Source organism: Rhinatrema bivittatum, chromosome 14 (genome assembly GCF_901001135.1).
Source record: "Rhinatrema bivittatum chromosome 14, aRhiBiv1.1, whole genome shotgun sequence".
NCBI classification, from domain to species: Eukaryota; Metazoa; Chordata; class Amphibia; order Gymnophiona; family Rhinatrematidae; genus Rhinatrema; species Rhinatrema bivittatum.
In genome coordinates, this window is record NC_042628.1 from 25,371,002 (window position 1) to 25,387,344 (window position 16,343).

At 44.2% G+C, this 16,343-nt stretch overlaps 1 protein-coding gene across 1 annotated transcript in view; it reads left to right on the top strand.

The window, feature by feature from the left end:
* EMP2 (epithelial membrane protein 2) overlaps positions 1 to 12,615 on the top strand; it is a 45,508-nt gene extending 32,893 nt beyond the window's left edge. The window contains exons 2-5 of the mRNA XM_029577243.1: positions 1,730 to 1,845; positions 8,530 to 8,626; positions 10,550 to 10,696; positions 11,919 to 12,615. Coding sequence (XP_029433103.1) covers positions 1,768 to 1,845; positions 8,530 to 8,626; positions 10,550 to 10,696; positions 11,919 to 12,097 — 501 coding nt within the window. The 5' untranslated portion in view covers positions 1,730 to 1,767 and the 3' untranslated portion in view covers positions 12,098 to 12,615. The remainder of the gene's footprint in view (positions 1 to 1,729; positions 1,846 to 8,529; positions 8,627 to 10,549; positions 10,697 to 11,918) is intronic.
* Positions 12,616 to 16,343: the final 3,728 nt, after the last annotated feature.

Here is a 16,343-nt window from a genome sequence, read left to right on the forward strand (position 1 = left end):
ATTAACAAAGAGTGGTACCTACTGACAAGGTTTATAGTGCACATGTACTGTGTGCTGGAGGGTGCCAGAGGCAGTGATCCCTCATCATGGTTTTGACACAATGGCCGGGTGAAGTTGCCATGTTAGTGCACTTGGATATTTAGAAATAAAGGTGAAGGAAAAGATGTAAGTCACAGTTCTGTAGTAAAGGTATTGCCTACAGCTTTTTTTTTTTTTTTTATCTTTGTTGTTCTTTAAAAAAAACAAACCTTTCATTTTCTGTTATAGGTTTTCCTAGTGAAATCGGTTCATTTTTTCTAAATGCTCACTCACTATTTTTTTTTTAATAGGAAAGAGAATTCACATGAATTGCCATTTAGCTTTTTTTTTTTTTTAATGGCAGCCTAGATTTTAAAGTGAGCCACTGACCTGATCTGCAATCCACGCCGATTCCAACATCTGGAAAGGCTGCGGGACATGGAAAACCGAAAGCACTGAAGTGCAGGTTGCAATAACAGATGGACATAGCGCGCGCCCAGTCCAGCAGCTGTTCGCAGGCTTTGCTGTGACATGGGGCACTGGTAACCGGAAGGGCTGCAGCAGCAGCTTTCCACAGACCATAGGCGGCTTGGGGAAACGAAAAAACGGCTAGAACATGATGCATGGGCACCCTGCCAATAAAAAACGCATTTCTCTTCAGCTTACGTTTTCAGGCGCTCTACTACAAACTTACTCCCAAAGTAACAAAGTTTAAAAAAAGAACACTTAAAGGTGAATTGGAAAAGCCAGATGCATGCCAAAATTGAGAGATGACGTGCACGCCTCTAGCAAGTGTGTGTGTAGCCACCCGATTTTTATAAGTTGTGCGTGCGATTATCTATGTACGAGGGAAAAAAGGGGGCTGAAGTGCAGGCTAAAGAATCAGTGGGGGTTGGAGGACCTAACTGTATGTAGCCTGGGCAAACTGGTGATGGGCTGGTGGATGCACATCCGTGTTAAAATTCCCTCACTCGTGCGTCCCGAAACAGACTTACGCCGCCGTGCACGCGCAAGCTTATAATTAGGGGCACCCGTAGGCTCGCTAGGGCTATTCTATAACATGCACCCATGTTATGTTCGCGCAGGATACAAAATTGCCACGCATCTGGCTGCGTGCCCACATGTGTACACGTGCGCCCGTTCGAAAGTTACCATCCCTATGGATAGGTTGTGTCCATCTGCCAGTCTCTGTCTGTGACTCCTATTTTAATGACTAAATGGAAGGAGGTATTGTGTCCCCCTGGGATGTCTGGACTTTTTCCTATCCCAGTTTGAATTTCCTCTGTTTTGAGCTGGGCTGCCGTCCCCCATCGGTCGTGTGGCAGAACATAAAAGCTCACCGGGAGAGAGAGCAGGTAGTAACCAGGTGGGGAGAGAAGTCAGATGCTGGATTAGACCTGCTGCTGGAGGAAGACGAGAAGAGCTCTCTAGTGTGCAGTTGACTGGGACATGGCACGTGTACTAGAAAACCACTCACATATATACACCCAGTGCTTTAAATGTGATAGTAAAAGTTTAAGTGTAGTTATCTATTTTTGAAGGACAGGTTGAGCCAGTCCTGGTGCCCTCTTCACAAACTCTATCACAGTTCGATGGCGCTTAATATCAGGCTGGCTCTCCCTTGCATCATACTTTAAGCTAGATATGCACCTTTTATTGATTTATTTCTGTTTCTTTACAAATATTCTGTCTTTGACTTTCCTTTGAACAGTTGGAAGTTGGACCTAGAGGGATCTCCACGACGGCAGGATGTTGGTTCTGTTGGCGTTCATCATTGTCTTCCACATAACCTCTGCAGCCCTCCTCTTCATCTCAACAATTGACAATGTGAGTCCAGAACCCAGTTTCCATCAGCCTTCTTTACATTTGGTTGGCCCTCTGGGGCCAGTTTGGGATGGCAACCTTCAGATGGTGCCGATTTGCATCTGGAAGGAAAGAGTGGACCAGGGAGGGCTTCTTGCTTGCACCAGGGCACATCCTCATTGAGCAGCAGTTCTACCTGTTAGCCCAGAGTGCAGTTGGACATGATACGTCTGTACACTGGGACTGATTTTAATCTGCTTTCAGACCAAGTTGAAATATGTTCCATTGCAATTTCAAAGACACTGACTAGGTATAATTGGGATGGACATAAGAGTGAATTTTCAAAGACTTACATGGGGGATGTGCGTGTAAAATCGGCACATACACACAGTAGTCTATGTGCATGGTAAGCAAATTTCCAGAAGGGCAGGGTCAGGCGCTTATGTTGCAGAAAAGTATGTGTGTACAAATAAGGCTTTGCAGGGCAGGGATTTGGAAGTACATACTTGTTTACATATTTTACAGATGGAATATGCATGCAGATATTAAATATGAGTTTTATCTGCAGTTTTTGGGTGGCCAGAGTCTAGAGTAAGTGGTGGAGGTGTGAGGGAGAACTTGTAGAGGGTGTGGGCCAACTAGTGGAGAGCTTGGTGAAATGCGTGCACAAGTATTTTCATAAGTGATGCTCGCATAAATCAGCCTCCGTACATAAACTAAGGGCTACGTGCACATCACAGTTGTTTAATGTATAAAATATGGATGTGTACTTTTATTAAAATAGATGTATAAACGGCGCATACCTCTGCATTAAAAAAGTGTGTTGACCGTAACAAACTTGCATACTTTAGGGACAGTGATTCATGGTATTTTATAACTGTGCGATTCCCGCAATACAGTTTGTAAACTACAGGTGTAACTTTAGATGCACTGAATTGTGTGTGTGTGTGTGTGTATGTGCTGAGCTCTGCACACCATTGACAGTTACCCTCAAAATGTATTTGAAACTCAATGTGAGGAAACGTTGGATAACATGCTATCTATGAAGGCGCAAACATGCAGATGGCATGCAAATATGTTTTAGACGCACAGTTTTCCTTACCTCGTTTTAATGTTTCCACAGCTGGGATATAATCAACTAGCGTTTTCTAATTGATATGAATGATCTTTTCTCTTTTTTTATGAGTCAGTTCGAGGTATATATGTGTCTAATGACTTTTTCTTGATAATGGAGAGGTGAGCTGAGCCCAGACTAGTGGTTTCTTTCCTTTAAAATAAACACCACGTCTTGCAAAACCCATAGCAAGAGGAGAGAGAGAGAGAGGTGAACAACTAGTCCTAGCTAAGAAACAGGTCTCTGTCTGACAGCTATTCAGAAGAGGGCTCTTGTCAGGAGGAAATCCTATTTTGAATTATTTTTTAGAATCTAATAGAGCTGTGCATTCATTTGAAATTAAATAAGAAATGTCAACATTTTTCCTTTTTTGTTCCATGTCTTTTTCAAAATGGAACAAAAAAAAAAAAAACAAAAACCCAGTGAAATTTTGTTAGTTTTACTTTTATTTTGTTTTGGGGAAAAAAAAGAAAAAAAATCCAAGGCCTGTGCATGAGGCCTGCTTCCGGTGCCAAAGTCTAGATTGATGCTGGGCCTGGCCTGAGGCCTGGTCCCAGTGCCAAGGCCTAAACCAGTCCTCTGACATTTTAATGTCATTACAGCACATCCTTAAAGCAGATGCGTCATTTTTTTGTTTTAATAAGAGAGAAGATGTCTGAGGCCTCTTCCAGGCTTCAGCGGTGGGGCCACATCTCAGGCCAGGCTCCATTGTTGGGCTTAGGCCTTAGTGCAGGAGCAGACCTTGGGCTGGCACCAGTGTCGAGTCTGTGTCTAGGCCTAGACCTCTGTGTGCACTGGGCCTAGGCCTCTGCCCTGGGAACAGGCCTTGGACCTAGAAGACGGGGCTAGGCCACGGCGGAGCCCCACGGATCAAGTAAGTATGGGCCGAGGAGGTCCCCTGCACTTTGGGGATGGGCGAGATGGGGTAAAGTGGGTCTGGGGAGGCCCCCGTTTCATTTTTTTTCTTTTTTGAATATCTAGGGGGAACCCCTCCCCCCCAAAAAAGAAAAAAAAAATCAAAACAAAATTTTTTTTCCTCTTCACATCCCTAAACCTAACACATTGCAAAGATTTCTAGATATCCTTTTATTTGAAATATTTTTATGGTTTTTTTTTTTACTGTGGTGTTTTTTTATTTGGTTGTTTGTGTATTAATTGTAAACTGGTGAAGATAAATTTATTTTAGGATCAGCGGCATATAAATGTTTTTAAATAAAATAAATACGCATAATTTCTTGTTAGAAGAACTTTTTAAGGCTAAAGATTGGAAGAGAACTTACGAATATATATTACTAGTGTATTGACTCAAATATAAAATGACCCTGAATAACCTTATATTCCAGCTGATACAGCAAATGGGAACTCTCCCTCCTGCTTTGACTTCACCAATAGGACATCGCTTGCTCTTCCTCTCTTGGGAAGCCCCTTACCTGTTCCCTGTGGGACGCGGCAGGATGCTGCTGCTTTTTCCTCTGCCACCTCGCTGCAGGTCTGCTGCTGCGAGTCATCGCTTGCTCCTCCTCTGTTGGGCCCAGAGGGACGCTTCATCTCTCTCCCTAGGCTAGGTCTTAAATAGAAGAAAAGGTAGATTTTTGGAAACACCTTTACAAAAAAATCTCATCTTCTATTCAGACCAGCATGAAATATTACCATTCAGCCTAGATCTACGCTACATAAACATGAGCAACAGTGGGAGAAAGACAGACTGCCATTAAAGTGAGACGTTCCGCTGTACTGTCAGTCCCTTGTGGGAAGAAAAGAACCCATTGGTCTTACTGTGGGGGCAAGTTGCAAGGCGTCCAGGATGTAAGCCTGGAAGATATTAGATAATATACAAAGAAATTAGCCTCCTGACGTATCACAGGAATAAAGCTGAGCCTTCTCCTATTTAGAACCATTGTTCTTTCCTTCCAAATCTCTGTAGGTTTTGCTACATAGCTGTGAGGTTTATTTTTTTTAGTTAAAGTGCATTTATTCCAACTTTTACATAATGAAAATGAATTTCATCATATTTGCCAAGTAAGGCTGGCCTGGTGGCAGTGCTGCTTGTTGCCATGCAGGAAACCTAAGTTGGATTCCCAAATTCAGCTTCTGCACTTCAGGTCTGTGTGCAAAAGGGATCGAGCACAAATGGTGTTCAGAGCTCTTGGGAAGGGAGAGTGTCAACTATTACACAATGGTGACACCTACTGGCGAGACTCAAGGTGTATGCATTCTAGATTTCAGTAGGAGAGGTAGTCTTTAGTCTGGCCAAGGACTGGGTGGGGAGGGAAGGTGCAGAGGGGTTAAGGGAGGGAGGAGTTACCCGAAAAATGCTGGGTAGTAGATGCTGTTCCATTTGAACTGGAAGCCCAAGAGAGCAGCAGGAAATTGCTAGGCACAGTAGATGATGGCAAGTGAGGATCAAATGGCCTCTTCATCCTGACCAGTTGTCTTCATTCCTGCTTCTCTACCACTTTGGATAGATGAATGTTTAAATTTCTCTTCAACAGAAGCTCCACCACTTCTACCACTGTCTTCTACCCATACTTTCAACCTCGCTTCCCTCACTGCTCTATATACCTGCGCTAAACACATTTAAATTCTGCTACACTGCTGACCTTCACCACCTCCACTGACATCCTCTGCTTGGGCTCTTACATGTCCCATACTTAATACTACACTCTGGCACCCTCCCATATTTTACCACCAAGCTTTATGAATCAATAAAACTTGCGAAGTGTGGCCTAGAGTAAATGAGTTATAAAGAAAAGTGGATAGAAAGTTAAGCCATTTACTGTGTTTCTTAGATCTAAAGTCATTAACTTGAATGGAATACAAAAGTAAACCTAATTATACATGTGACCATCTGTGCATGATTTAAAAGTTGGTAACTCTCTAACTGATGGTGGTGTGTATGTGGGGGAATCATTTCCTTGTGTAAAGGATCTTCTACAACAGATGTGCAACTTCACTTGAAATCGAGCTACCTTTAAAAAAAAAAAAAATATATATATATTTGATTGACAAGCTTGCATTCGTGGTGCAATATTGCTCTCTTGTGGCCAGGTAAAATAATTCAAACTTTTTGTATCCCCAGTAAGCAGAGAATTGTGGTTTTTGTGTTAGTCCACTTGAAATTAAGGGTCAACAAACTCTTCAAAGCTAGTCCCAAAGGTATGAAGTTTACATGAGTCCAATAAAAAGGTATCGCCTACAACTTGTCAGTTGACCCTTAATTCTATGTCTCCCCTATGAAATTCTTTGCGATCTTTTTTTTTTGTGTGTGTGCCATGAATGAAACTATTCCTTTTTGTTTTGTTTTTTTTTTAATCTGACAATCTGCTGGTGAATGGTCCAGCTGCAGGGAAAGGGGTGCGGCAGTCGTGTGAGCAGTGCGATTGACTGAGCGGCTCCTGAGGCTTTATTACCTTTTCGGATAGGGAGGGCAATTTGGAAAGTCAGACATGCAATGTATTTACCGGGGCAAAAGGTCCCGACCGAAACGCATCAGAGGGTACACCCGGGTCTCACTGCACACAAGCTTTTTGCAGTGCTGGGGAGGAAGACTGCATGCGTACGCACATTTCTTCGGTTTTCCAAGGTGTGCGCGCACACGCTGTATTTTGCTCCCTGCCTCCTGCAGATTGCGGGGGTAAATCACGTAGGCGCTTATCTCGAGCGGACCTTCAATACCCTTACCTAAAGTACATGCATTAAGAGCTCCCACGCAGCTTGAAAATTGTCCCCCCCATAAAGCAAATTTTGTTTGATTCTCTTATTGCGGCGGCTACTACCCCTAACTAATCAAGCTAGATATTTCACTTGGATGCAGCTCCATCACTGCTCTCTACATTAAAGGTGGGGGTGGAAGGGAAATAGAACCAAGAGCTAAGAGAAACAGATAAGTATGAGAGAAAAAATGTGTGAAGCTTGCTGGGCAGACTGGATGGGCCGTTTGGTCTTCTTCTGCCGTCATTTCTATGTTTCTATGTTTCTATGATCGGTTGAGAGAGCGCACAAAAGGATTGCACTGGTTCACGTAGGCAGCGAACCCTTCTGATGTTAAACTTTCTTTTCCCATGCTTTTCCTGATTTGATAACTTGAATCTACATTTGTTGTTTCATTTTTCAGTAGGAAGCACTAATGGAAGAATAAGAATGGGATTTTTCTTTTTGCTTTTAAAGTTGAGTTTAGATGCAAAAAAATATGATTAGACACGTTGTAGCCTTTTTAATGCTGAAACTCACTTTTTCATCAATGCCAAGAAAGTATGTCCATTTCTATTTAAATCAGCCCTTTTTTTTTATTTTTTGCAACATTGAGCATTCACAATGGTATTCATTAAACTGTGATATATATATATATATATATATATATATATATATATATATATAGAGCTGAATTTGGTCAAACTGTTTTCACCACACTGAAGAGGGTGAAAAAGAACCTTGATCAGGGGTCAGCAATTTCCAGCGTAGATACCAGCCCATGGAACCCCCTACTCTCTACTGCTCAAAGCCAGACAGTGCTGCCTGAAGGAGTCACTAGCCTGGCCCTACTCTGCATCAGCAGCACATGCTGCCTTCCGAAATAAGGTAACAGCTGTGTTCCAGGGCAAGAGAAAGAGAGTGAGCGCAAGTCTGCTGGGAGAACCCAAGCTTGAGCGAGCGATGCAGGCAGGGAGAGAATTAGAACTGTGAGAGTCAGCTCAGGCTGTAGGAGAGTGAGACCCTGATTCCTTGCCTCCGCATTATGTCCAGCACTGCAGCATGGCTGAAGTGGACGCTATTGATTTCCTTTTCTATCATTGAGAAAAGTAACGTAGTCTGGTACCAGACTACAGTCCCTTTTTATTTCTTCAAAAATAATTTTGAAGCCAACATTAAAACAAAACAAAAAAAAAAAATCAGAAAATGGGTAACTTATTCAGCTAAAGTTAGCTGGAGACATTATCTGGGATTTTCAGCAGGATAAACATCCTTTTGAATAAAGTTATCCGGGTATATGTAGGTGGATAACTTTGAAACCCAACCAGCCTATGTTTGAGTATCCCTGGTTAGGTTTGAAAGTTATCAGGGTATGTTTTCCTCGATAACTTTATCTTAACAGGCTATATTCAAATAACATAGCTGATTAAGTGGTGAGCCCAAATTAAAACAAAAATAAAACCCAGTGAGCCTACTGGCCTCATATTCCCCCAACCTCACATCCCCCAATGAAACAAATGCGGGATATTGTGCCTGATCATCCCCCTTCCCCAAAATATAGCAGGCCTCCTCTCTCCACCCAAATTAGCAAAATAGAATTTGAATGTAGGCCCCGCTGCTGGCACCCCCAAATGCCTTGCCAATACCAGGAGCTTGGTCCATGGTGTTCATTGTTGCTGTGCAGAGTATTATGCTGACCGGAACATGCTTGGGAGATGGACACATGTGTAAGGCTTGTAGAGGGTGCCAGATGGAAAGAGAGTTTGGACTGGGTTTTCCATTAGAAGCCTCATGGTGTGTGTATATATTGTAATAGCTACGTGACAGTACAAACGTTTTTCAGCCATATTTTGTTTCTCTTGTGTTGCTTTATTATTTATTTATTTATTTTTTTGTTTTTACAGGCATGGTGGGTAGGAGACACATTTTCCATGGATATCTGGAAAGAATGTAACTACACGCAAGTTACTAATTGTACCGATATTGGAAATGATAATGCATGTAAGTATTAAAAGCTGCTAAACGGTTGTGAGCACTAATTACACTTGTTTTTGTCACTGCATCACTACACATTTTGGGGTTAGTTCTGACCCCCCAGAAAAGCAATCTCAAGAAAGTGGACAGTAAGTTTGCTTATCTGTAAACAGCAGGATGAGTTAGCCATAACATGTGGGTGACGTCATCTGACGATGCCGACATGAACCTAGCTCTCCTAGCACAATAAGAGCAGGCATGGGAATTCCTGTCTCATGTCACAGCTCCAGGGAGGTGGGTGGGTATTAAGTATGGCTCATTCATCCTGCTCTCTACAGACCTTGTTTACAGGTAAGCAAATTTGCTTTCTCCATCAACAAGCACCCTTGGTGAGGCGTTGCAGTGAAATACGCTAGTGAGAAACCCATCTTGAGAATTTCCAGATTCATTAAACCATGCAGGGATGCTTACATCTCATAGGTAATGGTTGATCCCATTAGCTCCAGAGGCTCCACTGAAGGCCCTGCATGGCCCATTTGGACAGGATAACTCAGAATTGAATGTCCTGGGCTGCAGCTGGAACCTCAGGGTCATTCCTTGAATCCCCTTTAGAAAAATGTTTCCCTACAATTTTAAAAAGTAATTTCAGTATTTATGGAGCATTCTACCCAGGGCAGGTTACAGGGAAATTACATTCCATTTTATAAAAGTGATAGTTTTGTTGGTCGTGGCCTGGCCGTTACGGATACAGAGTTCCCAGCGATAGAATTTAGGTACTAGTGATACCCTCTACTGCTATACGGTGCTCAGGGAGGGTCTAATGGCTCTGCAGGCCCAAAGCCATGCAAAAATAATGTGGACAGGGAAGACTTAAACGTTGTCTTTCTGTATGCACTCCTCCCCCCCCATAGAGTCAATTTCTATGTAGGGCCTAGGATTTTCTAAGTCATCTTAAAACTGTGGGACCCACTCTGCTGCCGTGGCTAATGGCAGTTTATCATCCCCATAAGGCTCTGAGCCTTGGAAAAATCCATGAAAATCGGAGGCCCTGCTTGATGGTGCTGGCAAGGTGGATTTTGAAATACTGAGGAGGACAACCACCAGCCCTCTGTTGCATATTTTACACTGGCTCCCCCATTAAAGTTCAGGCTAAGTTTAAGCTTTTAGTATTAATGTTCAAATTGCTGAGAGGCAGAGAGGTCCCAGGTGGATAGGAAAGAGACTGGAATGGTAAAGCTAAAGTTTTTTTTACGCTCCAGTCAATGGGGCAGGGGCCAGCTTTAGATTCCGGGTTTTTCAGGAGGTAAGGAAAGCATACGTAAGATCTAAAGCCTTGACTGTAGCTGCACCCACCTCTTGGAACAGCCGTCCTGCTATCAGCCAGGAAACAAATTATCTCAAATGCAGACATCAAGATGAGACCTGGCTCTTTCCACTTGGTGCAGTAATGCAGGACCAGACCAGGTTCAATGTGCGCATGCTGGGTGAGGATTTGGTTAGCAGATGTGGTAGGGAGGGGATTGTGATCGATCCAGTTGAGTTTCTGTGATGGGTTATGTGGGAGGTTTGGAGCTCGGTTATACTACATGGTCATTGTAATTTGCATTTTATAATTGGCCTTTGGCTTGATGGGTTTTCTACAGTGTCAATGTAAAAGGAGTTTGTTTTTATGATTTATAAATTATAGATTTGTTTGACTTGTTCGGTTTTGGATGATTCATTCAATGAATTGGGAAAGCAGGATAGAACATTTTTTTTTTGTTTAATCAGTAATAAAGCTTTGAATGGGTCCCAGTGTATTTTGGTTTTAATTTTGGAGAATGTTGAAAGCAGAATCTGTAGCCTCCCTGCCATGATCCGTTTTTGAAAGATTTCTTGGTGGTGCTGGGGGTAACCGTCCACGATTAGATAGGACATTGAGTGAAACAGAGCTTCTCTTTGTGCCTACAGCTTTCCAGGCCATTCAGACTGTGCAAGCAACCATGATTCTGGCTACCATTCTCTGCTGCATCGGCTTTTTCGTCTTCGTCCTTCAACTATTTCGCCTGAAGCAGGGAGAGAGATTTGTTTTCACTGCCATTGTCCAGCTGTTGGCATGTGAGTATTCCCGTAATCACAGCGAGGCCAATTTCAAGGGATTTTATGCAGAAACTACCTTGGCAGTAACTTTTGCCTTCCCTCTCTGCAGGCAAAAGTTACTGCACCATTTGACAAAAGCACAAAAACGTTTAGCCACGAGGTGGAGGGGATAGGACGGGATGGGGGTGGGGCTAGTAAATAATGTAGAGGGCTGACCGCTAACTACATGGATATTTTGAAAAACTGACACCCCCCATCAATGCCCAAGGTCTAATGCATGTGGCACAAGGCTGACTGCTGCTGGAAAGTGAGTGGGGTCAGCTTCAAGGAACAGATCGGCCTTGACCCAGCATGGGGGATAGGGAAGGGGGGGACAATTGTATAGCTAGCAAGTGAAATGGCTGTGGAAGATCTTTTATTCTCAGACCTAAGCACATTAATGCCCAAAGGCCAAAAAATTCAGACAAAATCTCAAGACCTGGCTCTTTACTCGAGCTTACACATGAACCCCCAGCTGGTCACTTCTTTCCCCCCCAAACATACTACCAATCTCCCACCTTCCTAACTCCCTTCCCCTAATTTTTATTGTAAATAATTCACTTGTATATAACGTTTTCATTGCATATATCTAACCATTTTATTACGCTTATCAATTTGCACAGTATTACCTTTGTTTTCCCCCCTCTTCCCCTCTACCCAGTTCTCCTATCAGTTTCATTGTAAAGCCCCGTTGGCCACTTTGTTACATGGAAACCGATGTGATGTTTCCCTAACGAATGTCGGTATACAAAAATTTTAAATAAATAAATAAAATAAATTATAAAAGTAGTTCTAAAGACTCTCTCCAAGAATATAGTTAGTATAACATCCTAAGAATGTCGGTTGGCTTTCTTTTTAAAATTTTAAAGCAAAATCTCTTGTCAAGTAATGAAATAGGATTTCTGCACTGTAAACCAACCAAAAAAAAAAAAAAAAGCATGTTCAGCACGATGCTCTCCTGAGCTTGTCCGAGAGGCACCATGCCATGACCAGATGATCTCAGCTTCTGAAATAAGCTGTGCACCCGCCTCTGGCACTATTCCCATTTTGAACTAAGTAGGTGCTTGCTGATGAGTTGGGTGTGTCGTTACGGCCAGGGCAATTTTGCAGCCGTATAAACGTCAAAGGAAGCACGGCACACATTTTAGTAATCCCTGCGCCGGAACTGAACGCACTGTGATTCTTCTCTCTCTCTGTACAGGTCTCTGCGTCATGATTGGCGCTTCCGTTTACACAGCCTTGCATAAAGAATTCCATGCACAGCAGCCACAGATCGTCCAGGATGGCAGTTACGGATACTCCTTCATCTTAGCCTGGATAGCCTTTGCTTTTACTTTTATCAGCAGCATTATGTACCTAATACTACGGAAACGCAAATAAACCTCAGCAGCTGGTTATCCCTCAGTACAAAAAAAACCAAAATCAAAATTCCAGTAACCCTTTTGTATATAACCATTTTTATGTGGTTTTTGTAGTAAAGGTATTATTACGTTTAATTAAAAAAAAAAAGAAGTACTGTTTTTGGTATACATGGCGATAAGTAGTGGAAATATACTGGAACATTTAAGCTACTGGGGTCAGAGGCCCAGGTAGATTCCTGTATATTGTTTTACAATTTGAAATTTATTATTATTATTTTTTTTTTTTTGTTAGGTTTAGAGGTTAACAAAACTAGTTTTAGCAGAGATGTGGGAAAAGAATGCTAGCTGGGCCAGGTTTTTGGGGCTAGGAATTATTGTGGAAATGCGCCAGTGCCAATCACCAACTGTTCTGTATGTGAAAGTTTGAGGTATTTGTATCCTGCTTTGCATGTTGTAATGGCATAGAGATGGTAAATAGCTACAGTGGCTAAAAGGAAAAAAAAAAAAAAAAGCTTTGAAAAAGTAAAAATGGTTGCTTTTGTACACTCGTGTGGTTTATCTTCTTTTTCACACTGGCGCTGTTACAGTGAGGCTGTACAGAGCAAGGCCCAGCACCTCTGCATTTTTACTGTAAACCTAGGGCATGGATGAAAACTTATTGCATTAGTTTTATTTAAGATCACAATCAAAGCAAGCATCAGCTGGATATTTTCAGCCCCTTGCCGCTGATAAGCACTGTTCTCTCTAAAATGACCTCCAGGGCAAGTTAACCATTTCACGATTGGTACGCGTCCCTATTTTTTATTCCTGGTATTTGATGTTGCCTCAGCGCACAGATTAAGCAGGCCCCTGTAAATTAACAATACAGCCTCACTTACCTTTCTGTTTGGAGAAATTGCTTCAGCTTCTGTATGCAGAGGGTTTCTGAACTCCCCTCTACACCTCTTACACAAGCTGGGTCAGAGCTCCAACGAGCACAAAACTATAAGCAGGTAGGGGCTTTGTGACTGGTTCGGCACCTTACATGCTTTGTCAAGGAAGGATCCAAAGGGACGGTGAGGCAAGAAGCCAGCAGAAAGGGGCAGCTGCCCCTTTGCCCTCATTTTTGACCGTCTCCTCTTTCTAACTGCTGCTTTCTCTCACTTCCAGAGTAACTCCAAGCTTTTTGAAGGATGAGTATAGAAACCTTGGGCCACTACTGCACTACTTTTTAGGTTTCCATCTCAACATTTATTGTTAAATCTTGCTGTGTTTTGTTTATGGGATTTCTCATTCTTTGGACATTGTCATGCTGCACTAATGCAACCTGAAGTCTGGATCAGCGGCTGTTTGCCAGCTTTGGGCTCCGCTCTAACAAGGTATGCTAGGCTGTGTGCAGTTCTGTGCAAACCCCATATTAATCAAAAGCATTAGCTATTACTCCCACTGCACTGACTCTATGGTGGAAATTTAACTCCGGAGCTACTGTTAGTCTACAGGGGTGAACGCGCAGTTCCTGATGCCGGGGGCCTGTATTTGGGATTTATGTGTATAAAACTTTTTATGCAGGGTTTCTGGACACAACGTACAAGCTCACCTTTTCTGCTCTTAACACAGGATTTACACACACAACTATTAAGAGCACAAGTTTTATGTGCACAAACTCAGGTTAGACTGCTCACATATTATGTACACAAAACATGTTTTGTGCCCCTAATGCTTGGTTTGTGTGTATATATGTATTGTTTAATATACACAAACCAAGCGTTAGGGGCACACTCTCTTTCATACTATTTGCTTTAACTTTTGCTACAGTTGCTTATTCTTAGGGCCTGACTTTAAAAAGCATTTACATGCTTAAAATTGGGTTTTACATATGTAAATGTACTTTATCCCAGTAAATGGGCTTTTAAAAATTACTACAGGATATGCTATATGCCTAACCTATAGGCAATTCAATGTAAGTGCAATTTACACACAAATACCTTTTTAAAAGTGCTACACGCATATGTAAATGTAACTCCTGATCAGCCAATCATCCAGGTAAGGATGAACGAGGATTCCTTCCTTCCTGAGTGTCGCCGCCACCACTACTATTACCTTGGTGAAAGTCCGCGGTGCAGTGGCTAACCCGAAAGGGAGTGCCCGGAACTGGTAGTGATGGTTCAGGACCTTGAAGCGTAAATAGCGCTGGTGTTCCTGATAAATTGGGATGTGCAAGTAGGCTTCCAATAGATCCAGGGATGTGAGGTACTCTCCTGGCTGCATTGCACGTATGACTGATCACAGTGTTTCCATGCAAAATCTTGGGATCCTTTAGGTGTCTGTTGATCGACTTGAGGTCCAGGATGGGCCTGAATGTACCCTCTTTCTTGGGTACGATGAAGTAAATGGAGTAATGCCCAGTATTTGTTTCCCGTGCAGGCACCAGGGTTATGGCCTCTAGGTTCAAGAGCCTGGTCAGAGTAGCTTCCACTGCCGCCCTCTTGTGGGGGTCGTGGCAGGAAGATTCCATGAACTTGTCCGGAGGGGTTCAAAGGAAGTCCAGGTAGTATCCTCCTCTGATGATGGCTAGGACCCACTTGTCTGAAGTTATCTCGACCCATCTGCGGTAGAATAGGGTTAGTCTGCCCCCTATGGCTTCTTCCCTTGGATGGGTCGGCTGAATCTCATTGTGGGGTGCGGCTGGGGCCTGGACCCGCGCTGGTTCCCCTCTTGTTGTGTTTGTTCCGAAAGGACTGTTTCCTGCCCGTAGGGCAGGGCGCTTGATAGTTATTCTTGTAAGGGTTGAAGCGCTGTGAGCTTCTGCCTCTGGTGGGCCTGGGAAAGGGATGCTGGTTTCTCTTCGTCTTGTCTTCTGGCAGACGAGGTAATGGGGAGTCGCCCCATTTGTTAGCCAGTTTCTCTAGTTCGCTGCCAAACAGGAGGGATCCCTTGAAGGGCACTCTCGTGAGGCGTGTTTTAGAGGAGGCATCAGCCGACCAATTTCGAAGCCAGAGTTGTCTCCTGGCTGCCACTGTGGATGACACTCCTCTGGCTGCTGTGTGCACTAGATCGGAAGCCGCGTTAGTGAGGAATGATAGTGCTGATTCCATGTCTTCTCCTGGGGTGTTGTTCCTGGCTTGGGATAAACAGGAACGCGTCACCATGGCGCAGCAGGCCGCAATTTGCAGACATAGCTGCCACCTCAAATGATTGTTTTAGTATGGCTTCCAGGCGCCGGTCGTGAGCATCCTTGAGCGCCGCTCCTCCCTCCACTGGGATGGTAGTGCGCTTAGCGACCGCGCAAACTATGGCGTCCACTCTAGGGCACGCCAGAAGCTCCTTGGTTGCTGGGTCCAGGGGGTACATAGCCGATAAGGCTCGACCCCCTTTGAATGAGGACTCCGGCGCATTCCACTCCAGGTCAATTAGCTGTTGTGCCGCCTGTAAGAGAGGAAAATGGCGAGACATCTGTCGAAGGCCCTCCAGCAGGGGGTTCATTCTAGGTTCCCCCGGGTGCCTTGGCCCGGGATAGCGAGTTCCGATAGGCATTGGGATACAAGGTCTGGAAGCTCATCCTTTGAGAAGAAGCGTCTCATGGTTTGATGTGGCTCTGTCCCAGAGGGTAGTTCTCCCTCCTCGATGGGCTCGACTTCTTCCTCGGAGAAATCAGTGTCCCCGTAGGTGGGGCTTCTGGGTGATGGGAGCCTGTGCCTAGGCCTCGAGGGTCCTGGGGGCATGAGGGTCTTCTGGTACATATGGCTTCTCCGCCTGGGGTTCAGTCTGCATCTTGACAAAGGCATGAATCCCCTTAAATAACTCCACCCAGGAGATCGATGCTGGGTCTATGTTGAGGGGCGCCGGTTCCCTGGTGGTCCCCGTCTGAGGGATGGACTCACTGGGGCCTGCTAGGTCCGGGGTGCCCCCTGAGGAGCTAGCACTAGGCTCTGGGTGGGAGTGGCCCTGGCCTGGATCTCCCAGGGCCTCCTCACAGTGTGCGTATAGGGCGTCTGCTTCCTCGCTCTGTGCGGCTCTGATGGGGCATGCTGGGCAGAGGCCTTGAACTTTTATGCCTATTTCTGGAGGTGCCGTTTCTGTGGAACCGTAAGCTCTTATGCGCTCCATTGCGTCTGATATCTGCGCGGTGTGCATCTAGCCGTAGATGTGCGCTTTGTACTGTGCGCGTAACTTAGGCACGTAAGGTTTTATTTGCGCCCAAGAATATGCGCACAAAAAATTTTGTGCGCTTGGATCGGACGGCGGGCGGCGCAGCGAACAAGGCCAAGATGGCGACGGCGAGCGTG